Here is a 26,576-nt window from a genome sequence, read left to right on the forward strand (position 1 = left end):
TGTGCTCTTTCCACTTCCTTCTGCTAGTTTAATCTTTTTTTTTTTTTTCAGCTTATTTTTAGCTAAAAAATTTTGATAATTTCAGCTGTTTTCAGAAAATTTCACCATTTTTTGTGGTCATTTATGCTTCTTTCTGCTACGTACAAAATGGTTGTGCTTTTTCTAATGTCTTTCTGCTAATTTCAGCTTGTTATGCTCCTTTTCAGCATAGTTCTGCTATTTTCAGCTTTTTCTGCTATTTCAGCTATTATTCAGCTTTTATGCTAATTTAAGCTTGTTAAATTAATTCCACTTTTTTTTCCTCTCATTTCAGCTCTTTCCGCTTCCTTTTGGTAGTTTCAGCTTCTTTCTGCCTTTTCAGCTATTTTTTTTATTTGAACTATTTTTTTTTTTTTAGATCATTTCTTTTTGCACTCATTTCTGCTTATTTAAACCTAATTCAGCAAATGTGTTCTTTCTGCTTTCTTCTGCTAATTTAAGCTTGTTCCGCCTTTTCAACATTTCAACATGTTTTTAGCTATGTTCAGCTGTTTTTCAAAACGTTCTTCTGCAATAAGCATTCACACTGCATTTTTTGCAGGAAATACAATTCCTCTAGTTTCCTACTGATGTACACCAGATGCTTTGTGTGAATTTCAATCAAGTTTGCCCATTGGTTTCTGAAGATATTTTGCTAACAGAAAGACAAGCTTGGCTCCAACTGTTATCACCTAAGTTTTAAGCAAAGATGTGAAATTTGCAACGCTCAGAGTACGTAAGGTCAATTATTTCACCCTAACACTATTCACCCGTGTGTTCACTGCAGCGACCCCCACAAAGAGCGACTGCAGGGCTGGCTGGGTGGCAGCATGTTACCTGCAGGACCTGAGCCTCTCACTTCAGTCAGCTTTTCATGATTCCTCACTGGAAATGTCCAAACTTAAAAAATAAATAATGTTTAAAAGCTTCCCAACATTCCACCCACATTGTGTTCGTTGAATGCATCCTCAGTCCGGGTCCATTTCAAACTGCTTTCTTTCAGGACCAGATATGGAGTGGACTCTGGGCCTCGGTGAATCCTCCAGAGCAGCTTGGCACTCGAGCAGGAGATGGATGCGTACCGGACAGACAAAAATGTTTTACATCTCAGCTCAAATGTGAGGGAGGAGAGTAATGGATGTTGAAAGTGGTGTGCTGCAGGAGCAGGAGGACGATTTGAGGCGGGGGGTGGTGGTGGTGGTGGTGTTGCAGGTGAGTAAGAACGACAAGCCTGAGGGAGGGGGGGCAGGGTAAATCCAGATATCAGAAATTGCAGGTCTGTGTAGAGATGGATTGATGCTACAGCAGGAAAAAAAAATGGGCGAAAGGAGGTGGATGATTGAAATGAAAGAAAAGTAGAGGAGGGTTAGAGGACGAGGAAGGATAATCCAGTGTGATGAAAATGGAAAAAGAAGGAAAAATAGTGAACATGTTCATATATATTAAAAAAAGAAGGATTAACAGGAGAAAAAGTAAAAGACACAGAAGGTCTGAAACGGTAAAAACCACCTTTAGTCCATGAGTTTGTTGCATTTTCTCTAGTCGTGTTTGATTTATGAGCACGGAGCTCCAGAACCATCTCAGACCCGAGCTGCACCGTTCGTGATGTTTCCAGTTCAAACACACTCTGTGTTTGTCTTTAAATAATTTCTTATTGTCACAAAACTTGTACACAATGAATCTAACAAGTCCAGCCTTGGCAGAAGCTGCAGGAAACACACACACACAGCATTATCGGGAATAATCTGGTCATCCCGAGGCAGGGGTGTTTTGGCTTCTCACTTGACAGCTTTAAACACCAGGGTTTAGCAGTGGGACAGTATCATGGGGGGGACAACTTTCATTAACAACCTTTGACCTTTTTATAGACTGGCCATCCAGAGAGCGGCTCAGATCCTCCCATCTGTGCACGCTGTCATGACGCACCCCAAGGAAACAGCGAACAGACAAAATGAATGGAAAGAAGAGAACGAGAGAAAAAGTCAGTGGTACGGACAAAATCTTTTAGTGTGCTGTACAATGTCAGCGTCAGCTTTATCCCTAGTGCACATTAAAAATAACAAACTTTACTGACAGACTTTAAAAGTTGGTTAAAACAAAAACGGGAAAAAATAAAATCACATAAACATGAGAAAAAAGTAACATGAAAAGCAAGAAGTCCAATGAAAACCTCGTGGATATCAAGCTCTGCGTTGGGAGTTGAACCCAGGTGCAGACACGGGGAAATCGAGGGTAAAATAAAGAACAACTTTTTATTTAAGTAAAAACAAAACAAAAGCTGTCGTGGCAACAAAACTTACAATAAGGACCATGGAGGAGCAGAGCATGAGGGCTGGGAAGCACAATCCACAGACCAAGTGGAGACAGAGATGCTGAACTTAAGGGACACTGATGAGACAACGATGAACACCTGGGGGGATCGGGGTTGGGAACAGGTGAAGCAGGAGCTGACAACATGAGGGTGGAAACACTGGAGAAGAAAAGGAAACACACATAAAATAACCGAAGAATCTAACGAAATAAGACAAAACACTCAGATAAAACAGATTCTGTCAGGATCACATCCTCTGTCCCTTGCCTCGCTCACAGCCCTTCATTCGTGTTTTCTGCTCAGTCACTCTGCCACACCCCCTCTGCACTCACTGCTTCATCAGCGCTCATGCTCTACACCTGTTCCCCTCACTATTTAAGATCCATTCTCACTCTGACTCCTGGCCAGATTATCAGACCTTTCATGGTGCCTGTTATCCTGTCGTTCTTGTTCACACCTTAATGCTTTTCCTTTTATTTATTTTTTTCTGTTTCGTGATATACAAACACCACAAACCTTTTCGCAATTCTACCAAGTAGTAGACTTTTGGTGAATCATTCATGAAACTTTGGCTAAATGTAGTAACTATTTTCAGTTAGACTGGAAACTGAACCTTTTGAAATAATATAAAGTGATATCATCTACATACAAGTTGATCAACATTTTTAGTGCCCCTTCAAACCTTCTATGAAACTGTTTGACTACCAGCTGTGATTTGTCAGAACTCCATTTACACTTTTGAGTCCTCCATGGTCCAAATGGGTGATCAAGCCCCTTTTTTTAAACATCAGTTACGCTTTTATTTCTGAAAGTAGACTAAAATGAACTTTCCAAGCACAAGAAAACAAAAACAATAGATCAACACATTAAATAAAGTAAATATATTTTATAATAGGTTTAAAGTTTGAGGTTTTAATGTTCTGATACAACAATTTAGAACTAAATTGACACCCCCCCCCCCCCCCCCCCGAGTCCTTTCATCTTGATAGTTTTGACCCACATATGAAAAAGTCTGGGTCTACTGATGCTTTAATTTACCATCAGAACTTTGGTTGGCCTTGTCGCTGTTTTAAGTGCTTTATAAATAAAGTGGTATGGTAAATTGTTTTAACCTTAACTAGTTTGAAGTTAAAACATACATCAATTTTATTTTCTCTCCCTTCTTACAATCGCTGGACATGAAGGGATTGACCTGAAAATCAAGTGCGGCTTTAAAACATGACTGTTCTGGAGTAACTCCTGTTTTATTTTTGATAAAAGGCTGCACATGTTTGAAACCAGCTGGTTCTTGATGCTGCTTTATGTACCTAATATGACACCCCCTTCATTTGGTTTAATCTTATATAAGGTAACTTCTGCCTTTAAAGAAATGGGCCTGTGGTCTGTGACTGCAGGCTCTGTTCTTTTACTGCTGTGCAAAGAAACGAAGGCTTTATTAATATGTGCGGTGTCTCTCCCACACATCTCATTCATTATAGATAACCTTACTGCTTGAATAGGAGAGGGTAAAAAGGTAGAAGTGAAGAGATGAGTGAGCAGGTTTGATTTAAAAAAAAAAGGGGGAGATCAATTTTGAGCTCTAATGTGAATATAGGTCTTGATTTATTTTTTTCACTATACGATTTGTCCCACTTGTTTTATGAGGGGTCACCTTATGTTTGTGCTCAATTTTTATAAAAAGCTACACAGCCCAAAATGTTATCTATGTAAGAAAAATACTGTTGTCGTTAAACACCTGTCCAAACAGTACCTCTGCACCCATTACAGACATGAATTTTCCAACCATAAAATGACGAATCAGACTTTAAGCTGGTTTCCCAACTCTTTAGTTTAGACTTAACGTATGGAAACCATAGAGGAGATAAAAGGTGGAAAAAACAAAACTTTTTACTCTGAGCTGAGAGTTTATTGCACTAGGACCTGACAGTTCACACAGCTCTGTAGACTTGACATGTTCAGAGACGGCTTCAAAAACAAATAGTTTTGGTGTTTTCTGACATTAAAGTGGAGACTGAGGTTTTCTTGCATGGACTCCAATATGGGTCAAAATGACCAAAAAGTTCAATTAGAATGGTTTGAAGGCTAAACAGGCTCTTTTCTTCTACAATTTCTTCTTGCGTCCACATCCTGGGAGGTTGGCTACAGTCCCATGAATCATCTACTTTATTAAAATACTGGCAGCTGTGGTCAGAGGACCATGAAGCTGCACGGAGACGATCTTGTAGCCTTTACCTGTAACATAGACGTCTATAACAGCTCTCACCTTTTGCTTTCTCTGCTCCATGTACAATACAGAGTGGTGAATTGGATAGTTGGTTCTCTTTAAGCTTTAAGGGTTGGAAAAAGTCTTGAAGACACATGTATTGCTAATTCAGGAAAAAAAATTATGCAGATTTTTCCAGTTTCTTTAAAAGGGCCACGGTAGCTCAGTGCCACAGTCTTGTGATCCGGAGGTTGTAGGTTTGAGCCGGGGTTGCATCGAGAAGGGCATCTGGAGTAAAGCAATTGCCAAATTTCTCATGGGAATTTGATTACTGTAGCAACCCCCACAGATGGGAGCAGCCGAATATGCAAAATGTGTATGTGTGTGTGTTTGTGTGTATACAGTAGTCCCTCGTTTATCGCGGGGGATCTGTACCCTGAAGCACCGCAATAAATGAAAAACTGCAAAGTAGGAATAGTACAAGTAGTAAATAGATAGATAGATAGATAGATAGATAGATAGATAGATAGATAGATAGATAGATAGATAGATAGATAGATAGATAGATAGATAGATAGATAGAATTCCTTACAGTAAAATTAAATTTAATTTGCCAGACATAGGCTGAACACGTGGCTATCCTTGTTTCTCAAGTTAAAACAAAGCCACTGCAAATATTAGGCTTTTCTTCTTGTCATCTGTCTCTTACCACAGTAGAACATGTGACTTTACGCTTAGCAACAAAAGAAACTAATCTCTTCTGCCAAGATGTGATTAACAATGTAGTTTAATTTTTGTCATTTGCAGTGAAAAGGTAAAAAAAAAAAAAAAAGTTCCCAGTAAGCAAAGTGAAGTCAACCTAGTGTGATAAAGTAAGACAATGCCACTGTGGATATACGGTACGGCTTAATTGGAGCATAACTCAGTGTCAGGACCTCCGTCTGCAGAGGACACTGCTGAGCTTTTTAATGAAAGGCCATGGAACGTCTGAGACTGCAGAGGTAGAATCAGCAACATTTGGTGTCCATGAAGGAGCTGGATATATGAGAGTAATAAAGGCTCTGAAACTTTCAGCGTGGACTTAGACCGGACAGAGATCCCAAGAGATACAGCTAGATTTCTGGACTCCAGTTTGGGCGAGCTCTCTGATCGGGGTTTATAGTTCAAAGGTCAAACGGTGTGGATAAAAGGCTATTTTTGTCTCTTTTTTTATCTCGGGCAACTTTTGCACATAATTCTCTCAGTAACCGATTGATAGATATGGAACCTTTTAAATGTAAACATACGGTTGCTGCTGTGTAGCTTTCACACATTTCCTCATTTAAAATGAGTTTTCTTTACAATGTTGTATGCTTGTTGTGCGCTGCCGCAGGTAGAGGAGTTTTATCATCTGGGCATCTTGTTCCTGAGAGATGGGAGGGTGGAGCAGGAGATGAATTGATGGATTGGGGCCTCGTCATCAGTAATGAGGGCGTTGCTTCGGTCAGTCATGGTAAGGAAGGATGTGAGCGAAAAGGTAAAGCTCCCAATTTACTTGTCTATGTCCCAACTCTCACCTGTGGTCATGCAGTTTGGATCATGACCAAAAGAATGAGATCCTGGACACAAATGGCCAAAATGAGCTTCCTTTGTAGGGTGGCTGAGCTCAGCTTTAGAGCCAGAATGAAGAACTCCATCATCCGGGGAAGCTCAGGGTACAGCCGCTGCTCCTTCACTTTGAAAGGAGCCAGTTGAGATGGTTCATCTTAAAATGCCTCCCTTTAGAGGTTATCAGGGCATTTCCCACTGGTAAGGAACACTGGGGAACACCAAGAACTTGCTGAGGGGATTACGTATCTTCTCTGGCCTGGGAATGTCTCTGGTCCATTAGGAGGACCTGCAAAAGGTCACTAGGGAGAGGGATGTCTGGGTGTCTCTCCTGGACATGATACATCTGTAACTTGACTACGAATAAGCAATGGAAGATGGGTGCTTGTCAACTGTAGTGTTAACGTTTGCTCGTTGCCTCTCAGCGAGCAGGTCACTCCGATTCAAATCCCGTCCGGGGGCCTTTATGGGTGGAGTTTGTATTTTTTCTCTGTGAATTTGTGGGTTTTCTCCGGCTACTCCAGTTTCCTCCCAAAGACCAAAAACAGCTGATTGGTAACTCTAAATTGTCCCTAGGTGTGTGAGAGAGTGAATGGTTGTTTGTCTCTGTGTCCCTGTGAGGACTGGAGACCTGTCCAGGGTGTCCCTCACCTCTCGCACAGTGATTGCTGGATATGAGCACCAGTGACCCATGTGACCCGAAAAGGAAGAAGCAAGTAAAGTGGAGGGATCGCAGCTAGAGTTGTATTAGTGTAGAGGTTGGCTCCTCTAACCCTCCCTTCTCTGTTGTTTGTGTTTTTCTAATTATCTCTCCACAGCTGCTGCTCATTACCTGGACCAGGTGAAGGAGCTATTTAAGCTGGAGCTTCACTCCAGATCAGTGCCAGAGCAAAGTTCTACCAAGCTCCATGTTCCTGTGTCTACTGGCTGGCTGACTTCAAGCTCCTCATCGGTCTCCCTGCATGACAGCAGCGTTTCTCCTACTCCACCTTTACTCCTGTGTGCCTCACCTGGTTCCTGGTTTCTCCTCACCTCCACCCCGGCTCCCTTGGTGATTTTTGTAAATACACTCATTGATATACTCACCTAATCCCACCGTGGATTATTGGATTCGGATCCTGTCTCCTGTTCTCATGCTCCTGGAACAACAACGACAAGTAAGCTTATTTTTGGATTACTATCAGCATTTCCAAAATCTCCTCTCAAGTGGATTTGTCGTTCACCACCAATCTCCTCTCTATTCCCACAGTGGATCCATCCTGAGTTTGTGTTTACCAACTACACCTGAACCAATAAATATAATTGTTTTTTTACCTCAAGTTGTTTAGTTCCTTGCTTCAAACCGTTCGCCTTTGACATCACCCACAGACCTTAACAATTAGGGCCCAAAAAATCGGACATAACCCGGTCCCAGCCCGTAGCTATCATTTCCGAACCCCACCCGACAAAATCAGTAATTACAGGTCTGAGGCTAAAAAAAAAATACATTTTTAATTAAGCTTTGACTGCTTATAGAGTTATTAACGGTCGGCGGACGTGTGACTGAGTAAAAGGGGCAGAAGATCGGAGCTGAGGGGGTGTTTATTCTAATTTCATGGCCATCAAAGCGCATTAAACCTGCATTCTGCATTATTCAGACACGGACTCTGCTCTGACATGTCTGCTTTGGGATCTCACCTGTTTGGGTTTTTAGCAGCGTGCGTCCACTGAGTGGAACAGCTGAACGTCCATTTGGTCGATGGATCGCTTCCTGGCAGTACTGGTAGTCCCATCTGAAGTTTTACTTAACTATATTTTACCTCTTTCAAGGCCGGTCAGCTCCCGGTCAAATGGCCGCGTGCAGCTGGTGAAGTATGGCAAGCCATGTTGCCATTTTAATTTGATGGTCAGCCGCGCACGTCCGCTGATGCAATCAAAAGCCAGGCACAGACTCAGCCCACCCATCCAGCACATAATTCATTTCTCAGCCGGGCTTCAGGGCTGGCTTAGAAATGACAGCTCTAATGGCAGCAAAACAACAAAGTAATAAGCAACACAAAAACATGGAAAAGAGCCAGAACCACAATGACAGACTGCAGCTAAGGTTTGACTAAAGGGACTAAATAGGCAGGGGTTGATGAAGTGAGTTGAGACAGCTGACTTAATGACAACAGGGAACAGGTGTGCGTGGGCGGGGCAAGACTGAGGAGCAAGATCCATACGAGGAAAACTACTGAGGAATGACTAAAGCACTGAGACAGAAAACAAACTGAACACAAAGGAAAAAAATATCTGAAAAGGAATAAACAAAAATAGAACACACATACAGGTCCAGATGTGGGAGGACTTTAGGCTCCTCCCACATCCACGAATGTCAGCCTCCCCTGAAGCTGAGCGAGGGAGCTTTGGAGTTGGTCGTCATAATAGGGCGGGTCACTGTCGTAGTAAAATGGCGCCTCAGGTAACTCCAAAGAAACAACCATTCCTTCTTGTCTGTTCCTTCCAGTCTGCTGCCTCATCTCTTCGCCCCCGTGTCTGCAGCTGGACCTGAAATGTGATTCTGTCAGCAGCTGTGAACAGAGCTCTGCCACCGGGGCCTTGTAACAGCCGTACGGGGCCTATTTTAGCCGGCATCCCAACAGTTGTGAGCTGTCACATCTCATGGTGAGGGCGGTGCTGATGTGCGGCGGCAGGCGGGCGGGGAGGAGTGCAGCTCTGGTTTCCTGCCTGACTGCACTCACACCACTGCTGGATTACAGCCTCGTACGCACACAGCTTGAAACACACATTTGTCTCCTGCTTCCCGACCTTTGTTTTATATGACCGCACTACTGCAATGCACAACTGCAGAGTCACATGTGTGCACTCACACCCGTATGCGGCATGCATGCAGCACATCCTAACAATGTCATGTATACACGTACAGGCACTGCAGTGAGGTCGCTGCTGCCCTCCCCACTCCTCTCCCTGCGCTGTTCCTTTCATTGTGTGCATTGTCTTTGATTTTCCAGTACGTTTGTTGTAAAATACTTCTGCAAATGTTGTGGTATTTCAGACATTCATGTATCAAAACCTTCAGGAAATTGCTGCTGTGACTTTCTTTGTGTAGCTTCTATGTTGTTCAAAGTATTTAATTTATTTATGAATATTTTCAGATAAAAATATAGATCTATTCAATCCATCCATCCATTACCTTTACCAGCTTCTTCCTTTTAGGATTGTGGGGGTCACTGGTGCCTGTATACGGCCATCACTGTGCGAGAGGCGGGGACACCCTTGACAGGTCCCCAATCCATCCTGGGGACACAGAGACAAACAACATTCACTCTCTCACTCTCACCTAGGGACAATTTAAAGTTACCAATCAGCCTAACATGCATGTTTTTGGTCTGTGCACCGGAGTACCCAGAGAAAACCCACGCATGCACGGAGAGAACATGCAAACTCCACTGAGAAAGGCTGAGATTTGAACCAGCAGTCTTCTCACAGAAAGGCAGCAACTCTACAAACAGAACCACCGTGCTGCCGCTCTATTCAAATAATTTAAAAACCGTTCTCGTTGCAATCTGTTTCTGCTAATTGCCTCTTTTTTTGGCCTTAGGCTAGTTTCACTTTTAGCTATTAGCTGAAGATACATATAAGCTACTTTTTTTTTGTTTTTTTTTTGTACATTTTCAAAGTACAACACATTTTACTAATTTTAGTTTCTAACTTATGTGATTCTTTGTGCAGGCACTTTATCTAGCATTTTTGCTTCTTTAAAGAATATTGCTCCTTTTTATTTTTTTGTTCTTGTCAGCTTTAACAAATCATTTTCAGCCTTTTCATCAAAGCCATTTGAGCATTCACACAGCATTTCTGTACAAAACACAATTATTCTAGATATTTTTATTTTTTTAATCGCCCGCTGCAGAAGGCGGAGCTACATGTTTTCACTGGTGTGCTTTGCAGAAAAGATTTGTTAAAGTTAGAACTGATGGACGTTTGGAGTCAAATCGAGAAGGATGCTACAGTTAATCTAATTTTGCCAGCTCAAAAAAAACTACTATACCTTCCTCTAAGGTACAAATCTTGAGGTGGAGCTGATGTGGTAGTTGCTGAGAGTCATTCTTTACTCATCTCGTGGCCATCATTAAAATAAACTCGTGAAAGGTGGCCTTCGTGGCACATTTTATCATGAAATGATTATAATTATCTCTTCTACCTATTTTTTTCTCTCGGCCCTTTGCTCGTTCAGCTCAGTGGTTTATTCTTTACGACTTGCGCTTCTTCTTTCTTTCACACTCACCGGCTCACCTTTCATTTCTCCGTTGCTCACATTCGCAGCCAAGCAGCTCCCTTCCTCTGAGAGCATTGTGTAACCCCCCCCCCACACACACACACACACACCCACACACATTATTTGAAACGTTATGACTTTCTGCTGCTCAGCTGCCGTTGGGTCGAGTCCAGCTTTGGTTGCCTCAGAGCAACAGACCTCCATGAGCTGCAGCGGTGAGCCCTCTGCTCGTGTTTAACCTCGAGGCTTCAGCAGCTCTGAGAGACGATGGACCTGCAGGTTCACCTTCAATCAGCTGCTTGAAGTTTTCAGCTGAAGACTGAAACCATCACTCACTCACCACTACACTGCGTAAAACCCACTGCTCTGTCTCCGAGCAGCTGAAGCTTTTGTATTTACTGTTGCATTATTCAAGCGAACTCGATTATCCATAGTGACTTACATGCGTACTCTAATAATTACATTTTGCTAACAACGTTACAAACCTCGTATCTATAAAGGCTGAGATGTTGTGCAGCATCAAAAACCAGAATGCCATGATCTGCACATTTTATAAACCAGTATTTTATTCAGGCGGCACGGTGGTGAAGTTGCTAGAGCTGTTGCCTCTAGTGACAAGGTTGCCGGTTCAAATCCTGGCCCGAGGTCTTTCTGGGTGGAGTTTGCATGTTCTCTACATGCATGCGAGTTTTCTCCAGGTACTCCAGTTTCCTCAGACCACAAACATGCATGTTAGACTGACTGGTAACTCTAAATTGTCCCTAGGTGTGAGTGAGAGAGTGAATGGTTGTTTTGTTTGTCCCTGTGATGGACTGGAGACCTGTCCAGGGCGTTCCCCGTTTCTCGTACAGCGATGGCTGGATATGGGCACCAGTGACACCCATGACCCAAAAAGGAAGAAGCGGGTAAAGATGATGGATGGATGGATGGACAGATGACTGGCTGGACGGATGGATGGATGGATGGATGGACAGATGACTGGCTGGACGGATGGATGGATGGATGGATGGATGGACGGATGACTATACAGACGGATGGACGGATGACTGTATGAGGGATGGATGGATGGATGGACGACTATAAAGACGGATGGACGGATGACTGTATGAGGGATGGATGGACGGATGACTATATGAACGGATGACTATAGGATGGATGGATGGATAGATGGATGGACGTATGACTGTACGGATGGATGGATGATGGATAGATGGACGGACGTATGACTGTATGGATGGATGACTGGATGGATGGATGATGGACAGATGGATGTTGTATTCAGGATGGATCATTGGAACACGGTAATAAAATGTTGATCTTTGGAAGTCATGTTGATCCAAACCACCTCTGGAGATTCCTCAAAAATCCGGATCCCTGGGAACAAAACATAACGAGCTGAGGGCGACTCAAGACTTTTGCACAGTAAAACCGGTGAAATAACTTGTGGAAAGCAGTTTGCTGTTGACGGCGGCTGCAGCCGTGACCTTTGGAACGAATTAAACCCCCGTTGAGATTAAACGGATGAGCTGTTGGGGTGTGTGTGAGTGTATTCACCTTTTTGTTAGATTCAAACTACATCTATGGGCGTGTGGTTTTCAAGGGGAGGAGCTGTTCAGGGGTTAGTCCTGACCCCCCCACATAAAGCATACTTACACAGCGAAGGGGACACACAGTCATCTGTGTTGCACCTGCGTCCGTGACCTCGTCCCAACAAGTGATTAATTCGACTTTATTCCACTTTATGCATTAAAGTCCATTTCAGAAAGGTCAGCAAAGGGGTGGTACAGCCAGGAATTGAACGGACCCCACCCCCCTTTAAAGATCATTTTGTGGGCTCAAGGCCAGTTTCCTTTCTGTAAGCTCACATTTAATTCACGTATCATTTTTTTAACCCCCACCCGCCCCTTTTTAGCATAAGAAAATTATGCAGAGTAGAACTAACCATTCAATTATTGTTAAGCCCTCTTAAACCGCAAAGAGGAAGAGGAATTCTATTTCATTAGCCGGGATTAAACGATGGTTCAAAAGCATTTTTGTGTCTGGGAGCGCCGCGGCGGTACTAAGAGGTGATAGGTACTGGAGCAGTGAGGGGTGTAATTTGAGTCCTCTGCCTTTTGTGTCCCCGAACATCTTCCTTTCACATTTCACGCCTGTTGGGCAGATAGACTTCTTAAACGTCTGTCAAAGATGAAGGTGACCACCTTGTAGGCGTCGTCCTGATTCAACGTCACGACTCCAGCTAAGGAACGAGACGCTGATGAGACCAAACTTTGTCTTAATGGTCTTTAACCCAAACAAACGTGAGGTTACAGTTCAGTTCTTACTGCATTTGTTCTTTTCAAAGTTGCTGCTGCTTTGAGATGTTTACCTGATGAATTATGTGAAAATTATGGATGAAGGTTTCATGTGACGATTATGAAATTAAACTCTTGTTAATTTGGTGCTATCATGATCCAACTTCCATTTTGGTGTGTAGCTCCTCCTTGGTGTAGTGTTTGTGGGTGTCGATGAGTGTTTTTCTGGACTGGAATTGAACAGTGAACGCAGGTAAACCTAAATGTTTTTGGTGCAAGATGTTCAACTGGGTAGAAGTTACACTGTGGAGAAGAACAGGGGAGTTTTTTTTTAGTTGTGCTGGTCTGAGGCAACTCAGAGTGATGAATCCTGACAAGTTGAGGGAGAAATTTTATCCACCACCAGGCCATGGGGTTTCCATTGGTGGCATATAAATATATAGTGGTAGACATCTTGGATTTTGATGCTAGATGGAGCGACACAACAGCCTGGAAGTCGGCACATTCTTTATTTGTGAAGTTTTACAAGATCAACCTCTACAAGAAGACCACGTGTTTATACGTATAGTATATCGTATGACAGCTCAGCGGTTAGCACTGTTGCCTCACAGCAAGAAGGTCCTGTGTTCAATCCCCGGTTGGACCTGGGGTCTTTCTGGGTGGAGTTTGCATGTTCTTCTCGTACTTGCTTGGGTTTTCTCCGGATACTCCGGTTTCCACCCACAGACCAAAAACATGCATGCTGGACTGACTGGTAACTAAAATGCCCCTAGGTGAGAGAGAGAGAGTGAATGGTTGTTTGTCTCCGTGTGTCCCTGTGATGGACTGGAGACCTGTTCAGGGTGTCCCCTGCCTCTCACACAGTGATGGCTGGATATGGGCACCAGTTACCCCTGAAACCTGAAAAGGAAGACGCGGGTAAAAGAGGATGAATGATGGCAGTCGTCTCAGATTTTGACATGGCAACCCAATTTTTGATGGTGACATTTTACACCTCGATGCAGCCAAACATGTTCAAACTATCATGCTCACAACACGCACAGACGGATGGACGGACAGAGTTCTGCTTTTTCCAACTCCACCTCTTCATTGAACGATGGGGGACAATAAACAGGAGAGGACTGATGGAAGGAAAACTGCGGACAAAATGTTTTTCCAAGAGAAACCGTAAGGAGAGTGTACACTTTTTCTGAGCGAGCTTCTTTTTATGCCAAAACTTTGTTTAATAAAGTTAACAGGAACGAAAAGGTTTTGCATCGTGCGTTTGAGTCGCACAAGAATAAATTTACGGACATGCGCAGTTTGGCAGCAGACGTGTTAATGATGTGTTGATCCTCAGATTTTATTTTCAGTCATGATAAAGTGCATAAATCACATAAAAAGAAAATGGTGCAGCACTCCAATTTACGTTTTTACTGCCGTGTAGATGATTTGGGAAAGATGCCATCTTTCAGCATGCATTTCAGGCTGTAATAGTGTCAAAGCTCAATTAATATTCATAAATCGACAATACAGCCGTTCACACAACTGTGCGTTAAGAACACCACCCCTTGTGCACAGATCCACTCCCACTCTGAGCGCTGGAGGCTCCCTGCAGCTGCTTTATGGTTAGAAAAAAATCTGTCCATGATGATTTTATGAGCTGCTCAAATGGGGAAAACCTTGGTCCTACAGCAACATGTTCAGGGAAACTCACGTGGAAATGGGCTTGATGCCGTCTGCAGGATGTTCAGGCTGTTGAGGGCGGATGGGAGTGAAGCGAGGAGGTGTTCGGGTGGAACAGAGAAAAAACGACCAGGTTAGAGAAGCACAGCACTCCTGACAATACTGTAATTGCAGAGTTTTTAAAAATTCATCGTGACAAAATGACATTTTTAGTGCCGTGTTTATCATGGTTAACCTCGAGGTCTGTTTTTTAAAGTTTCTTTGTGTACATTTGAACAGAAAAAGCTTGAATTGCCAACACCTTCATGCAAGATCTTTACCAACCGCAACTCCACTGAGACTGAAGGTGCATTCAATGTAAAATGTATTCCATGATACTGAATGTCAATACAGTTGGTTTATATTTGATGAAAAGGCTTGCCGAGTACAGAAACGTGTAGATGATGAAATGTTCTTCTAACTCTGTAGGACACTAACAGCCTGAGTCCTCATTATTATTGCTGAAACAACATGGCTGTGTTTTTCCTGTTAGTAAAATAACTCATGAACCATCCATCCATTCATTCATTCATCCATCATCTTCCTCTTGTTCCAGAGTCAGGTCTCAGGGGCAGCAGCTGGAACATGTGAGTTCTAGGTTTGGCCAGCTACACTCATGTTCTCCACACCTGCATCTGATTTCAAGGACTACTGCCGGGTATAAAAGCCTCTGCCAGACACTCCTCCAGCGCTGGGACATCATCATACCTGAAGATAATGGACGGCCACTAAACTGTCTCCAGACATTTTGATTCTAAAAGCTTTGTTTGATCTCCTGCTGTAACTTCCAAGTCTTGAACTTGTCAAACCTTCCAAAGCCTCCTTGCTTCTTGTGACTTCGCCACGTTCTGATCGTGTCCCACGAGTACCCAAAAGCCTACACCCTGAAGAACCATCGTCATCCTCAGACAGCCTGCTTCTCTCTCCATCAGTACTAGCCTCTTCTACAACAAAGGAAACCTAGTAGGACCTCAGCTCTCTCCCCTCTAGCTCCAACTACAAGAGACATTTCAGTTAAGAGCAAACTCCATAATCTGATCAATTATCTGAAGATTCTTCCTGATACTCACCTTGTCCCTTATTTTTCCCCTTACAGTCCAGAGAACGCCACCTGTAAATAAAGACACTTGTTTTTCTACTCCTGTCATTGTTCTCAGTCTACCACTTGGGGTCATCTCTTATCTAAATCATGTTCGAGCAGGGAGGTCCAGACATCTCGTTCCACAGCCACCTCTTCCAGCTCTTCTGGGAGGACTCCAAGGTGTTCCCAGGCCAACTGAAAGACAGGGTCTCTCCAGCGTGTCCTGGGGTCTCCTCCCAGTTGGACATGTCCTGAAAACCTCCCTGGAAAGGCACCTGGCACCTCTTCAACCGGAGGAGCAGCAGCTCTACTCCAAGTATCTCCTGGAGAACTGAACTTCTCACTCTATTGGGGGGTGTCCAGCTGAGAAAACTCATTTCGACTGCCCAGCGTTCACAATAATCTGGTAACCAGGAGCTTCACCCTGTAGCTCAGCACATTCCTCACCACAATGGACCGGCTCAGAGTCTGCTCTGCAATACTGCAGAAGCTGCACGGTTGATCTGCGTCCGTTGACCTCACACTCCGTTTGTTCTTCAGTTGTGAACAAAACCCTGAGATACCTGAACTCTTCCAGCAGAGGCAGCGCCTCACCCTACCAGACCAGAGGAGCATGGCCTCAGATATGGATGTTCTTCTCAGCCGCTCCACCCCTCTGCAAACATTGAGAGCTGGAGATCACAGCACGATGACGCCAGCAGGACCAGAGATGGGATCCTGAGGCCCCCAAACCGGATTCCCTCCACCCCTTAGCTGCACCGAGAAACTCTGTCCAGAAAACAACAAAGTCCATGTTCAATAATCCAGGTATAAAATCCAACATTTTTCAGTCGGGTCATCTGGACAGTTGCTTTTTTTTTTTTTTTGTGCTGAAACATTTCACCTTAGATCCAGAAGGCTTCATCAGTCAAGGAAACACACAACAAAACTGATTCTTCCCCCAACAGCTTACTCCCGATCTGTCCATAAAAGTTCTGAACAGAACCAGTGACCACTGACTCCCACCCTGAAGGGTTTTTAATTAATGCCACATAAAATTAAAATCATTATTGAGACCAAGCAAATGAAAAACCGATTATCTGTGACCCTTTTCAATAATATGTCCAGTGTGCCAGAGGATGCACGTTCAAAGGGATGTGGAGGACGACTGAAAGATGGTCATGAAGGATGTGGAATAGAAGAGAAGAGTGGAGGATGACGAGGGGAAGGAGAGAAATGGAATTTGTTCTTTAGACAGAAACGTCATTTCGGTTTACGTCAACACCGTCAGATTTGTTTTTAGTGATTTTTATTCAGTTTACAAATCGTGATATTTTCCTGTCTTTTTATTTTTCTTCTTTCGGCTGCTCCCTTCTTCAGGGGTCAACACTGCGAACTAACTCACACAAGACTTGGCGATTGTTTTAAAACTGGATGTCCATCCTGATGCAACCACAGCCCTCTGTGGAGCAGAGAGCTGCCGACTAGGGCGGAGCAGATGGTGGGGATTAAAGGCCTTGCTCAAGGGCACAGAGTGGAGCAAATGAGGGTGGAGGCAGGTGTGGGTGTTTTATCTTTCCCACCCACATTTTGAGATCAGTTCAGGAAGTTGAACCGGCAACTTTACGATCACACGCCCACCTTCTCTAACCTCTGCACCACCACTCCTCATATTTCCACATGTTGTAAATATTCAATTAAATTGTTTTTATAACTTTACAATTAAAAACGGGGGGGAAATAAAAATTATTTTTAGAGTTTCTGACGGAGTTGACTGAAAACCAGTTCAAAGGTGAATTTTTACTTTTTTATATTTTTTATTTAAAAGTGTTTCAGTTTAGAAGCTGTTCTTAATGAGATTAAGTTTTTTTTTTTTTTTTTTAACAATCATACAATTCTAACAGAAATAGTTTGATTTCTTTTTAAACATATTTTGTCTCATCTGAAGAACCTGGCTTCCCCCAGACGTCTGCTTGGTAAACACCTGAAAGAAGGAATAAACTCCTGGGACCAACTTCTTTCTGAACCATTTCTTCATTTAACCTTTCTGCTTCTCGTCCTTCGGAGACACAGGAACTGAGCCGGTGTGTAAAACCAGGTACCGGTGGGCGCTCTTCATTTCTGGAGCTGAAAGGATCAATAGTCTATGAATATTCTGATCAGCATCCTAAGGTCTGGGAAAAATGTCAACCTTTAGTCTGTAAAAGCTGCATGAGAAGACAAAAAGAGTTTAAAGGCGTAGCTGTCCTTAAAGGATGTTGCCGCTCGTTTGCATGCTGGTGTTTTACCTCGGCTCATCCTGGGATGAGTTTTAGTCATTTTCAAACTTAGAAAATATTGCTATCAGCAATACGTTTGCAATAAACATCTGTAAAAATGAATGATTTGTTGATTAGCTGTGGCAGCCATCTTGAATCAAGTTGACTCCAAAGGTTAATCAGGTGTCGGCGTAAATCCACTGATTACCAACTTATCAAAACTGGACCAAGACCAAACCCTGACCTCACATTACCATGAACTATGTAGAAGTCTGTAGTTATTACCAAACGCGTTGTTAAATTATGCTCTGATCACCACCTCCCATTGGTCACCACCGTCGACCAATGGGAGGCCCTACTCTATCATGTGACCCAGCTCTCAACCAGTAATATCTCACCATCTTGTGTTCGATAATGGGTGGGTGCGTGAATGCTGGGAGTTGTAGGCATGTAACGAAAACTACATTTATACCAGAAACAGAATCGGATCATGTTTAAACACAACATCATTCTAAACAACAAAACAGGATACATACATCTGGACATTTCATTAAGTTAATATATTATCTGGTAAAACATATTTCAACGTGCAGCAGCAGCTAGCTGTAGCACGTCCAGGGCATTCTGCAACACTTCCGATGTGAGGGATTATAAAAAGTGACTGCACGAGCTGCTGTGAAATTTTTAAGTTGGCTCATTAGCACGATCAGAAGTTCACTTTATTTTTCCAAACTGAGGTTGTTCTAAGAGCTATCTGCAGCAGGTAAGATAGTAATTGTTTATACTCAAAGAACACTTTAAAAAACATCAGACTATCCCTTTTAAGAAATGCATTAGAGAAATACATCTCTCACTAATATTCTCTGTAAACATTAAAGGGTAGGACGGTGAAATTATTCAAACATTTCAATGATCATTCATGTAAATAATAAGAAAAGTCACCGTGTTGTTCTCAGAAGCAGTAAAAAAAATGAAGTTTGAGTGTGTGTGACAAGAGCCCCCCAGTCTGAAGGACGTTCTATTCTTTGGTTTCATCTCATAAGTGATGTCACCATCCACTCTCCATTTAATCTGACTCTCTTCCAGTCATTTCCCCTTCCAGCAAACACCTTTAACGTCCAGCCATCACCTCTTATCACCTAAGAGCCGTCAGAAGGAGACGGTGGGATAATATCAGAACATTTCCAGCTCACACACGACACTTCTAGTCGTGTTATCTTCTTCACACTCATCTGTCTTCCTGGATGGTTTTGTCTTCTCTTTGCTCTCTTCGACTTGTTGTTTTCCTGCCCCCACACTTTTTTTTCTTTTGACTGTTGTTAATCCTGTAAAAAGCGTTGAAGTTGTGTTAAATTGTTTGGTTTTTCCGCTTCTCGTTGTAAATGGCAAATGGGCTGTACTTGTATAGCGCCTTTCTATCTTCTCAAGATAATCAAAGTGCTTTCCAACAATCGGTGCCCTCGTTTACCCGTTCATACACCGATGGGACACACATTGGACGCAATGAGAGGCTCGGTGTCAATTGCCCAGGGACACTTCAGCATGTGACTGCTGGTGGATTCGAACCCCCAACTCTTCCACTGGAGAATGACTGCTCTAACCACTCAGCCACAGCCGCCCCTTGTTCCTCCAGTGGTTCTCGAATTGTTACTTAGATCAACGTTTTATTCCTCTGCTGCTCAGATGTTCCTTCTGAGGGGGCAGGGGTGGGGTTGAAGTATGGTATGGTATGGTATATAGTTTATTCATTTTAAAAAAGTACAAAACAATTCCATAACAATATAAAAAAAAAGGATACAAAAGATTTAAAATGAAAGGCAGCAGAAAGAAGAAAAAATCTTATTATATCTGCCCCTTTTTTCAAACAATTAGTTCAATCATAATAATCTTCAAGTAACAGAACAAAATGAATAACTCTTTCTAATTTTGCTAATTCTAATACAAAACACACACTAAGCTACTTCATATATACTTTTTTAACAATTCAGCTTTGATCTTTTTCTTAAATGTACACATTGACTTGGCATTTTTCACATCACTCTCTAGACCATTCCACAATCCAACTCCTTGGATTGAGGTAGACCTTCCCTTCAGACTAGTTCTGAATTTTGGTTTGACAAATATCTCTATCCCCTTGAGATTGTAACAACTTTGTCTTTTAATAAAATTTCTTTGGATATTTAATGGTAATGTGTTATTTTGAGCCGTATACATAACTGATAAAATACTATAATCTACCAAATCATGAAACTTCAATAACTTCAGTTGATAAAATAATGTGCTTGATGGGTGACTGTAATGCTTTCTGGTGATGATTCTTACAGCTCTTTTCTGTAAAATAAAAATAGGTTTTGTAAATGTTTTACATGCTTTCCCCCAAACATCAATGCAATAGATTAAATGTGGAACAATGATTGTGTTATACAACATGTACAGAGCTTTATCATTTAATAATTCCCTGACTTTGTATAGTACTGCAATAGATTTAGATATTTTTGTTCTTACAGAATTGATGTGATTTTTCCATGTTAGCTGTTCATCAATGATTACACCCAAAAATTTAATCTCATTAACTCTATAAATCTCAACACCCTCAATTTTAAATGGATCAAAAGTTCTCTTTTTGTTACTGAATATCATGTATTTAGTTTGCTCTAAATTTAATGACAATTTATTAAGTTTAAACCAAGTTTGTATTTTATCAAATTCTGTCTTCATCAATTCCAACATCCGTTTTACATCTTTACCCAAACAAAAAAATGTGGTGTCATCTGCAAAAAGGACACATTTGAGGAGTCCTGATACATTCACTAAGTCATTCACATATAAAATAAATAACTTTGGTCCAAGTACAGAGCCTTGAGGAACTCCACAAGTGATATTGCACAGGTCAGATCTTACACCATTTATTTGTACAAACTGTTTCCTATCTTTTAAATAGCTAGATACCCAGTGTAATGCTGGTCCTCTTATACCATATTTATTCAATTTTTCAAGGAGAATAGTGTGGTCAATAGTATCAAATGCTTTTTTTAAATCAACAAAAATACTAACACAATACTGTTTTTGATCGACAGCAGTAGTTATTTGTTCCATTATTTCCATGAGAGCCATTGATGTAGAGTTTTTTGCTCTAAACCCAGACTGACTGCTACTTAGAATGTTTTGTTTAGTAATAAATTTATCTAATCTGGTCACAAACAGTTTTTCTAGAATTTTTGAGAACTGTGGTAATAAGGATATTGGTCTATAATTATTGAACACACATTTATCACCATTTAAAAGAGAGGAACTACCTTAGCTACTTTCATATTGTCTGGAAATATTCCTTTTGAAAATGATAAATTACAAATATATGTAAACAGCTCGATAACATAACTCATTATGTCCTTTACAAACATCATATCCATGTCCACCCAGTCTTTTGATCTCTTATCTGTAAGATTTTTTACTACATTCATTATTTCTTCTTTGTCAGTTCCATTAAGAAAAATACTGTTGTCACAACTTATAACTGAATGGTTCACATTATTGTCTACTTTTGGTATTTTAGCTGCAAGGCTTGATCCAACGTTCACAAAATGACGATTGAATCCATTTACAATTTCATTTCCATCATGGATTTCATTGTCATCCTTCAAAAAATATTGTGAAATACCTGTTTTTGCTTTATGACTTTTCAGAACATTATTTATTACTCGCCATGTAGCTTTCATAACACCATTGCTTTTATTTAATAAATCACTATAATATTCCTTTTTGTGTTTCCTTATAATCGCTACTAATTTATTTTTATACTTCTTATATTTCTCTTCAGCCTCTTGTGTTCTCAATTTCAAGAAACATGTATACAAATAATTCTTTTTTTTTACAAGCATTTCTCAACCCTTTCATCATCCATGGTTGGTCAACAACATTTCTCTTTGTACAATTATTTTGCACACAATTCTTTTCATACAGAGCTCCTAAAATATTCATAAACTCATCATATGATCTGTTCATATGTCTGAAGTGCCTCACTCCAGACAATGGGGGGAGAGTGATGGGGTGGGGGGGTTCGTCGTCAGTGGACTGTCCTTCAGAATTCACTTCCTTCTTCTCAGAACCTGAGTCAGCACTGGATCACCTTTGAAGAGAAAATATATAATGGACTTGTTTCATTTCAGAACTCAGATGAGCAGGAGTGTTAGTGTGGGGCCACACACACACAACATGGATCAATCACAGCCTTTCACTTTGGGTGCGTTTACAATTTCCACAGGACAACAAGGAGAAACTGCACATGAATCAAACATGATGATGAACATCCAATCATCCATTATCTTTTCCCACTTCTTCCTTTTCAGGTCACTGGTGTCCATGTCCAGCAGACACTGTACGAGAGGCGGTGGACACCCTGGACAGGTCTCCAGTCCATCACAGGGACACATGAAGACAAACGAGACAAGCAACCATTCACTCTTTCACTCACACCTACAGGGACAATTTAGTTATCAATAGAACCGACCAATATGAAAATTGTGGGTATCCTCGATACCGATAGTGCAAGGGGCAGGCTAATGCTGATAACCGATATAATGGCTGAAAGTTTTAGAGCTTTGTCCACCCCCAAGAATCAACGTAAACAGCTACTTTTAAACCTGTTTTAACACTTGAAGTATTGAAACAGTCTTCCTAACCTGCATTTCCTATCCTCCACTATTCACCATAATGTTATCAAGTGCGTTACAAAAATATCAATTTAAAGAAACACCTTTACCTGTTCATTGTTTCAACAGTCACATACGGTGAAGATTTAATTAGTATTGACCGCAGCTGCATTATTTTTTTCTTTGCAGAGAAGTTAAGATTTCAGACAAACAATGCATTTCATTGAAGATAATGAAGATAACGTTACTAACGCTGATATATATTTTATTTATCGTTACGTTAGATTTATTGTTCTGGATAAAGTTTTACAAGGCAATAACCTATTCTGGGTTATCTAAACGTTGGCTTGCTAACTTGAGAGGCACGTAGCGGGTTGGAGGATTGAAAATACTTTATTATTGTTGATTTTTTATTTTTATTTTACAGATCAGTTTCAATAAACTTACCATGATCTGTTCAGCAAAATATGCTACACAGTATTTGGCTGCTCCCTACTCCGCTGTGCTAAATGTGAAAGTGAAACTTAAGTGAATGTCCATGACTTGAAATTAGTCTTAATACGCCCTCTGCTGGATACATTGTACAATTACAGCTGGTTCCAGATTTTTAAGGAATGAAATATAGAAGTTTTTATACTGGAACATAATGGGCCAATTATCACCGATACCGACGTGTCCCCAAACTTCTATATGGCCCTACCAATATTGATCGGGCTCTAGTTACTAATCAGCCTGACATGCATGTTTTTGGTGTGAGGGAGGAAACTGGAATACTCAGAAAAAACACACACACGCACCAAGAAAACGTGCAATCTCCACCCAGAACGTCCCTGGCTGGGATTCGATCCAGCGACCTCCTCGCTGAGAGGCAACAGATCTGCCAACTGATCCACCGTGCCTCTCGACGATAAACCTAAAAGACTAAAACAAACATAACAATTTAAAACTTGCTCCAAATGCAAACATTTAAGAGCATTTTGTTTTGTTTATGTATTTCGTTGACAAAGTTCCGCTGCAGATGTTTACCAGATGTTTCAGTTTACCATGCACGCATACTTCATTAATCGCACGGGGGAAATTAAAAGTTTCGGACAGCATATAAAATTGGAGAGGCTCCGATGAGGAAAAAAAAAAATCAGATTTGAGATGTTTAAACCATCATAAAATGATCTAATGTTGGTCACATATGGAAAAAAAGCTGAACCGTCAGCAAAGTTCTGCTGGTCTTAAGTTGCCACAGGTGATGCAATTTTTTTATACAAGTGGTTCCTACAGTGCAATGGAAACAAACTGAACCCGTGGCGCGCTGATGCGCGTCAGCGCCTCGCGTATTTTAAGGTTATCCTGCTCATAAGACGGACGGTAATTTCAAATTCACCCTCTTCGCTCCTCAACAGAGGGACAGAAACACTGTTTACGTTCATGGGTGCAGAAACGCCCAAAACGCTGACAGAACATCAGAGTTACCTTCACCTTTGATTTCATGGAAGTCATGTGAAACACAGCAAACGTAAAGATACCACGACTCCATTGATTTTTGATCTCCTAAAGCTCTGCATCATTACTGTGGTTAAAAACAAGCGTAGCTCACTTTGCCTTGATGAGCTCTAATGTTTATTGACGATAAGCCCAGATTGAGTTTGAGGACTGCAGTGTCCCCTCTGTCCATCACATCATGTCTGCGAGTGTAACATTATTAGCTGGATGATCACTTACACGCACACATACACATATACCTAAAGGCGCACCGACGTGCACTCACTGTCTCTCCTCATTGTCGACCTCTGCTTTGCTCTGCAGCTACCTCAGCGTTGAGAGCCCCACTCCTGCCAGCAGCAGCACTTTAGGGTTAATAAATGAAGCCCAAATGGGTTTGACCTCCAGAAGAGACACAAAGCAATGAAAAATGGCACTTTGACACTGAGCCTATCACGGTATGGCGACCTTGATATTTTAACCAGGTGCTTTGTGGGCCATAATTGACTTTCCCTTCTAAAAATCCATCCCCTGCTTACAGTCAGATCCTTCACGCACTTCTTTCTTTTCTCTGTTCCTTCATCCATATGCTACACTTTGTCACCGCTCATGTGCAAGAGAATGATGTTGCACTTCATGCTAATATTGTCATGCACTGCACACGACATCGCATGCATCAAACTCTGCGGAGAGGCGTGAAGGAAGCCCCGATCGTTTGGCTCCAAGTCCACAACTTGGTTTACAACGAGGGAATAGCTAGCAGATTCTCCAAAACTGAAGCAGGTAATGTATCTTCGCTCACCTAATTTAATTGTTTGTAGCATCTCTGGGTCTCGTCACGTGCGCCGCAGTGTGGCAGCACCGACGGGAGCTCCACTTCAACTTGCTCTTTTTTTGTTCATGTTGTTTTAGTTGTGAGTTCTTTTGCACCTCCACTGCACACCCACACTACGGCTATGACTGTGATGCACTTTTGGAGTTTTGTATGTCTCTGCCTGGCCATCGTGCCGTCGTGGTTCAGTTCCCGGCCCCCTTTCTGCTTCAGGCTCAGGCATGTCATGATGGCCATCTCCATGATCCTCCATCTGCCTGCATGGACAAAACTTTGCCCAACAGTTTGGTTCCGCAGAGAAACTTTGGATGTTCTGTGTCTGCTAGACCCAGTTCTGGAGGGCAGTCATCGTCTGTTGCCACGGTCGTTACTCTCATCGTGCTGCTAACCGGACCGCTTGGTGGATAGTGGTTCTTGGTGAGAATGGTGAGAAGTTGGAGAGTGGAAGGACAGAACTCAAGAGACTGACCTGGTAATGTTGTTTCATAGGCTGACGATGTCGTGGCTGAAGATTTCCAAGGTCTAGATCCATGGAGGATTTTAGCATTGCAGGCACTAGGAGACTTGAAGACATCAAAGATGTTTCATGAGGGTCAGGACTAGGAGGTACAACGAAATACAAAGGTTACATTTTCCTTTGATCAAAGATCAAGTTTGCAGGGCTGTCACTAGTTACCAGTATAGCTTAATGGTCCAGCAGAAAGGAAATGACTCAGAGGTCGTTACCAGTTTTATCGTCAGCCAAGATCAGGATCTGCCCCGCCACTCAGTGGCTGCAAGAAAGTCATTAGGGCAAGAAAAACCCTGGAATCCTACAGAAGAGAGCTCTGATCACTTTCAGTGAGAAAAAACATGGCAGAAAAAGGCTAAATATTTCAAAGAGTAAAAAGTGCACAAGTATTAATTTGTCATAGCAGGAACGTCCTGACTGAGATGAACGTTTTGATATACGAACTGTTGAAATGGCACAAAACGTTTGGGACAAGTTACGTGCTGAAAACGGTTCAGAAGAAAACAGATCTCGATACTGTGAATGTTTTAGAAACATTCACAAAAAAACCATGTAATGACCGTGTTGTAAAGGTTTTTACGTTGGCATTCACATGAACCGCTATGACATTTTTGAGGTCGCAGCTGTTTTCAAACAGGAGAATCCACTTTGGTCTGGGCTGCGTTTGGACCCTGGTTTAGGTTTATTGCCATGTCCAGATCAACACGAGGTCAACAATGCAATGAAATGCTCAAGACGAGAAGAACCGTCTCGAATCACCAAAAAAAGCAAGATATACCAAAGCATGCAACAAAAATTTTTAAACAAGGCGCCAAAAGTGAAAAAGAAATACATCTACAGCTCTGTTAGTCCTGTCCGACTCCATTTCTCCAACATAAGCACCAACAACAAGTTCTTTCTTCCTACCTTTTGACATGACACTGTACCAAAGTGCTCAGATCATCCCTTTAAGACAGCAAACAAATACAGAGGATCAACGCAGCCTTGAGAACAGAAGCTCAGTAATAATTAAGTTTAACGGTCAAGATGACGACTCCGAACACGCCTGTTTGTTTATTTGCGCATAATTAAAAGCGCAAACATCCTTATTAAAGTTTGATTTCTCTAATCCCAACACAAGCTGTTAAGATAAAGCTCATTTCCTCCCATGCAAACATCCAGTGAGGCCGTAACGGCGGCTCCTTGGGGCCCTAATGAGGTTTGTTGTGTACGCAGGATGAATGGTGGTGGCAACGGTTTCACACTGGAACACAGCTAAAGCATGGAGGGGCCAATAATTCTCATGATAATTGGGTTAATACCTGTCATGATGTCCCCTATTACCAGAGCAATAAATAGAGGAGAGCTGGGAGTTATGGTTTCTGATTAGGAAGCAACACGGAGGGAAACCACCTTTACTGGTGACTGTTTCTGTC

General features: G+C 41.9%; 1 protein-coding gene across 1 annotated transcript in view; it reads left to right on the plus strand.

Annotated features, from left to right (window-relative positions):
* The first annotated feature begins 1,152 nt into the window (after window positions 1-1,152).
* Window positions 1,153-26,576, plus strand: part of gata5 (GATA binding protein 5) — a 103,945-nt gene continuing 78,521 nt past the window's right edge. Inside the window, exon 1 of the mRNA XM_037684548.1 lies at window positions 1,153-1,234. Coding sequence (XP_037540476.1) covers window positions 1,153-1,234 — 82 coding nt within the window. The remainder of the gene's footprint in view (window positions 1,235-26,576) is intronic.

Source organism: Nematolebias whitei, chromosome 11 (genome assembly GCF_014905685.2).
Source record: "Nematolebias whitei isolate Nwh7 chromosome 11, NemWhi1, whole genome shotgun sequence".
Classification (NCBI taxonomy): Eukaryota; Metazoa; Chordata; class Actinopteri; order Cyprinodontiformes; family Rivulidae; genus Nematolebias; species Nematolebias whitei.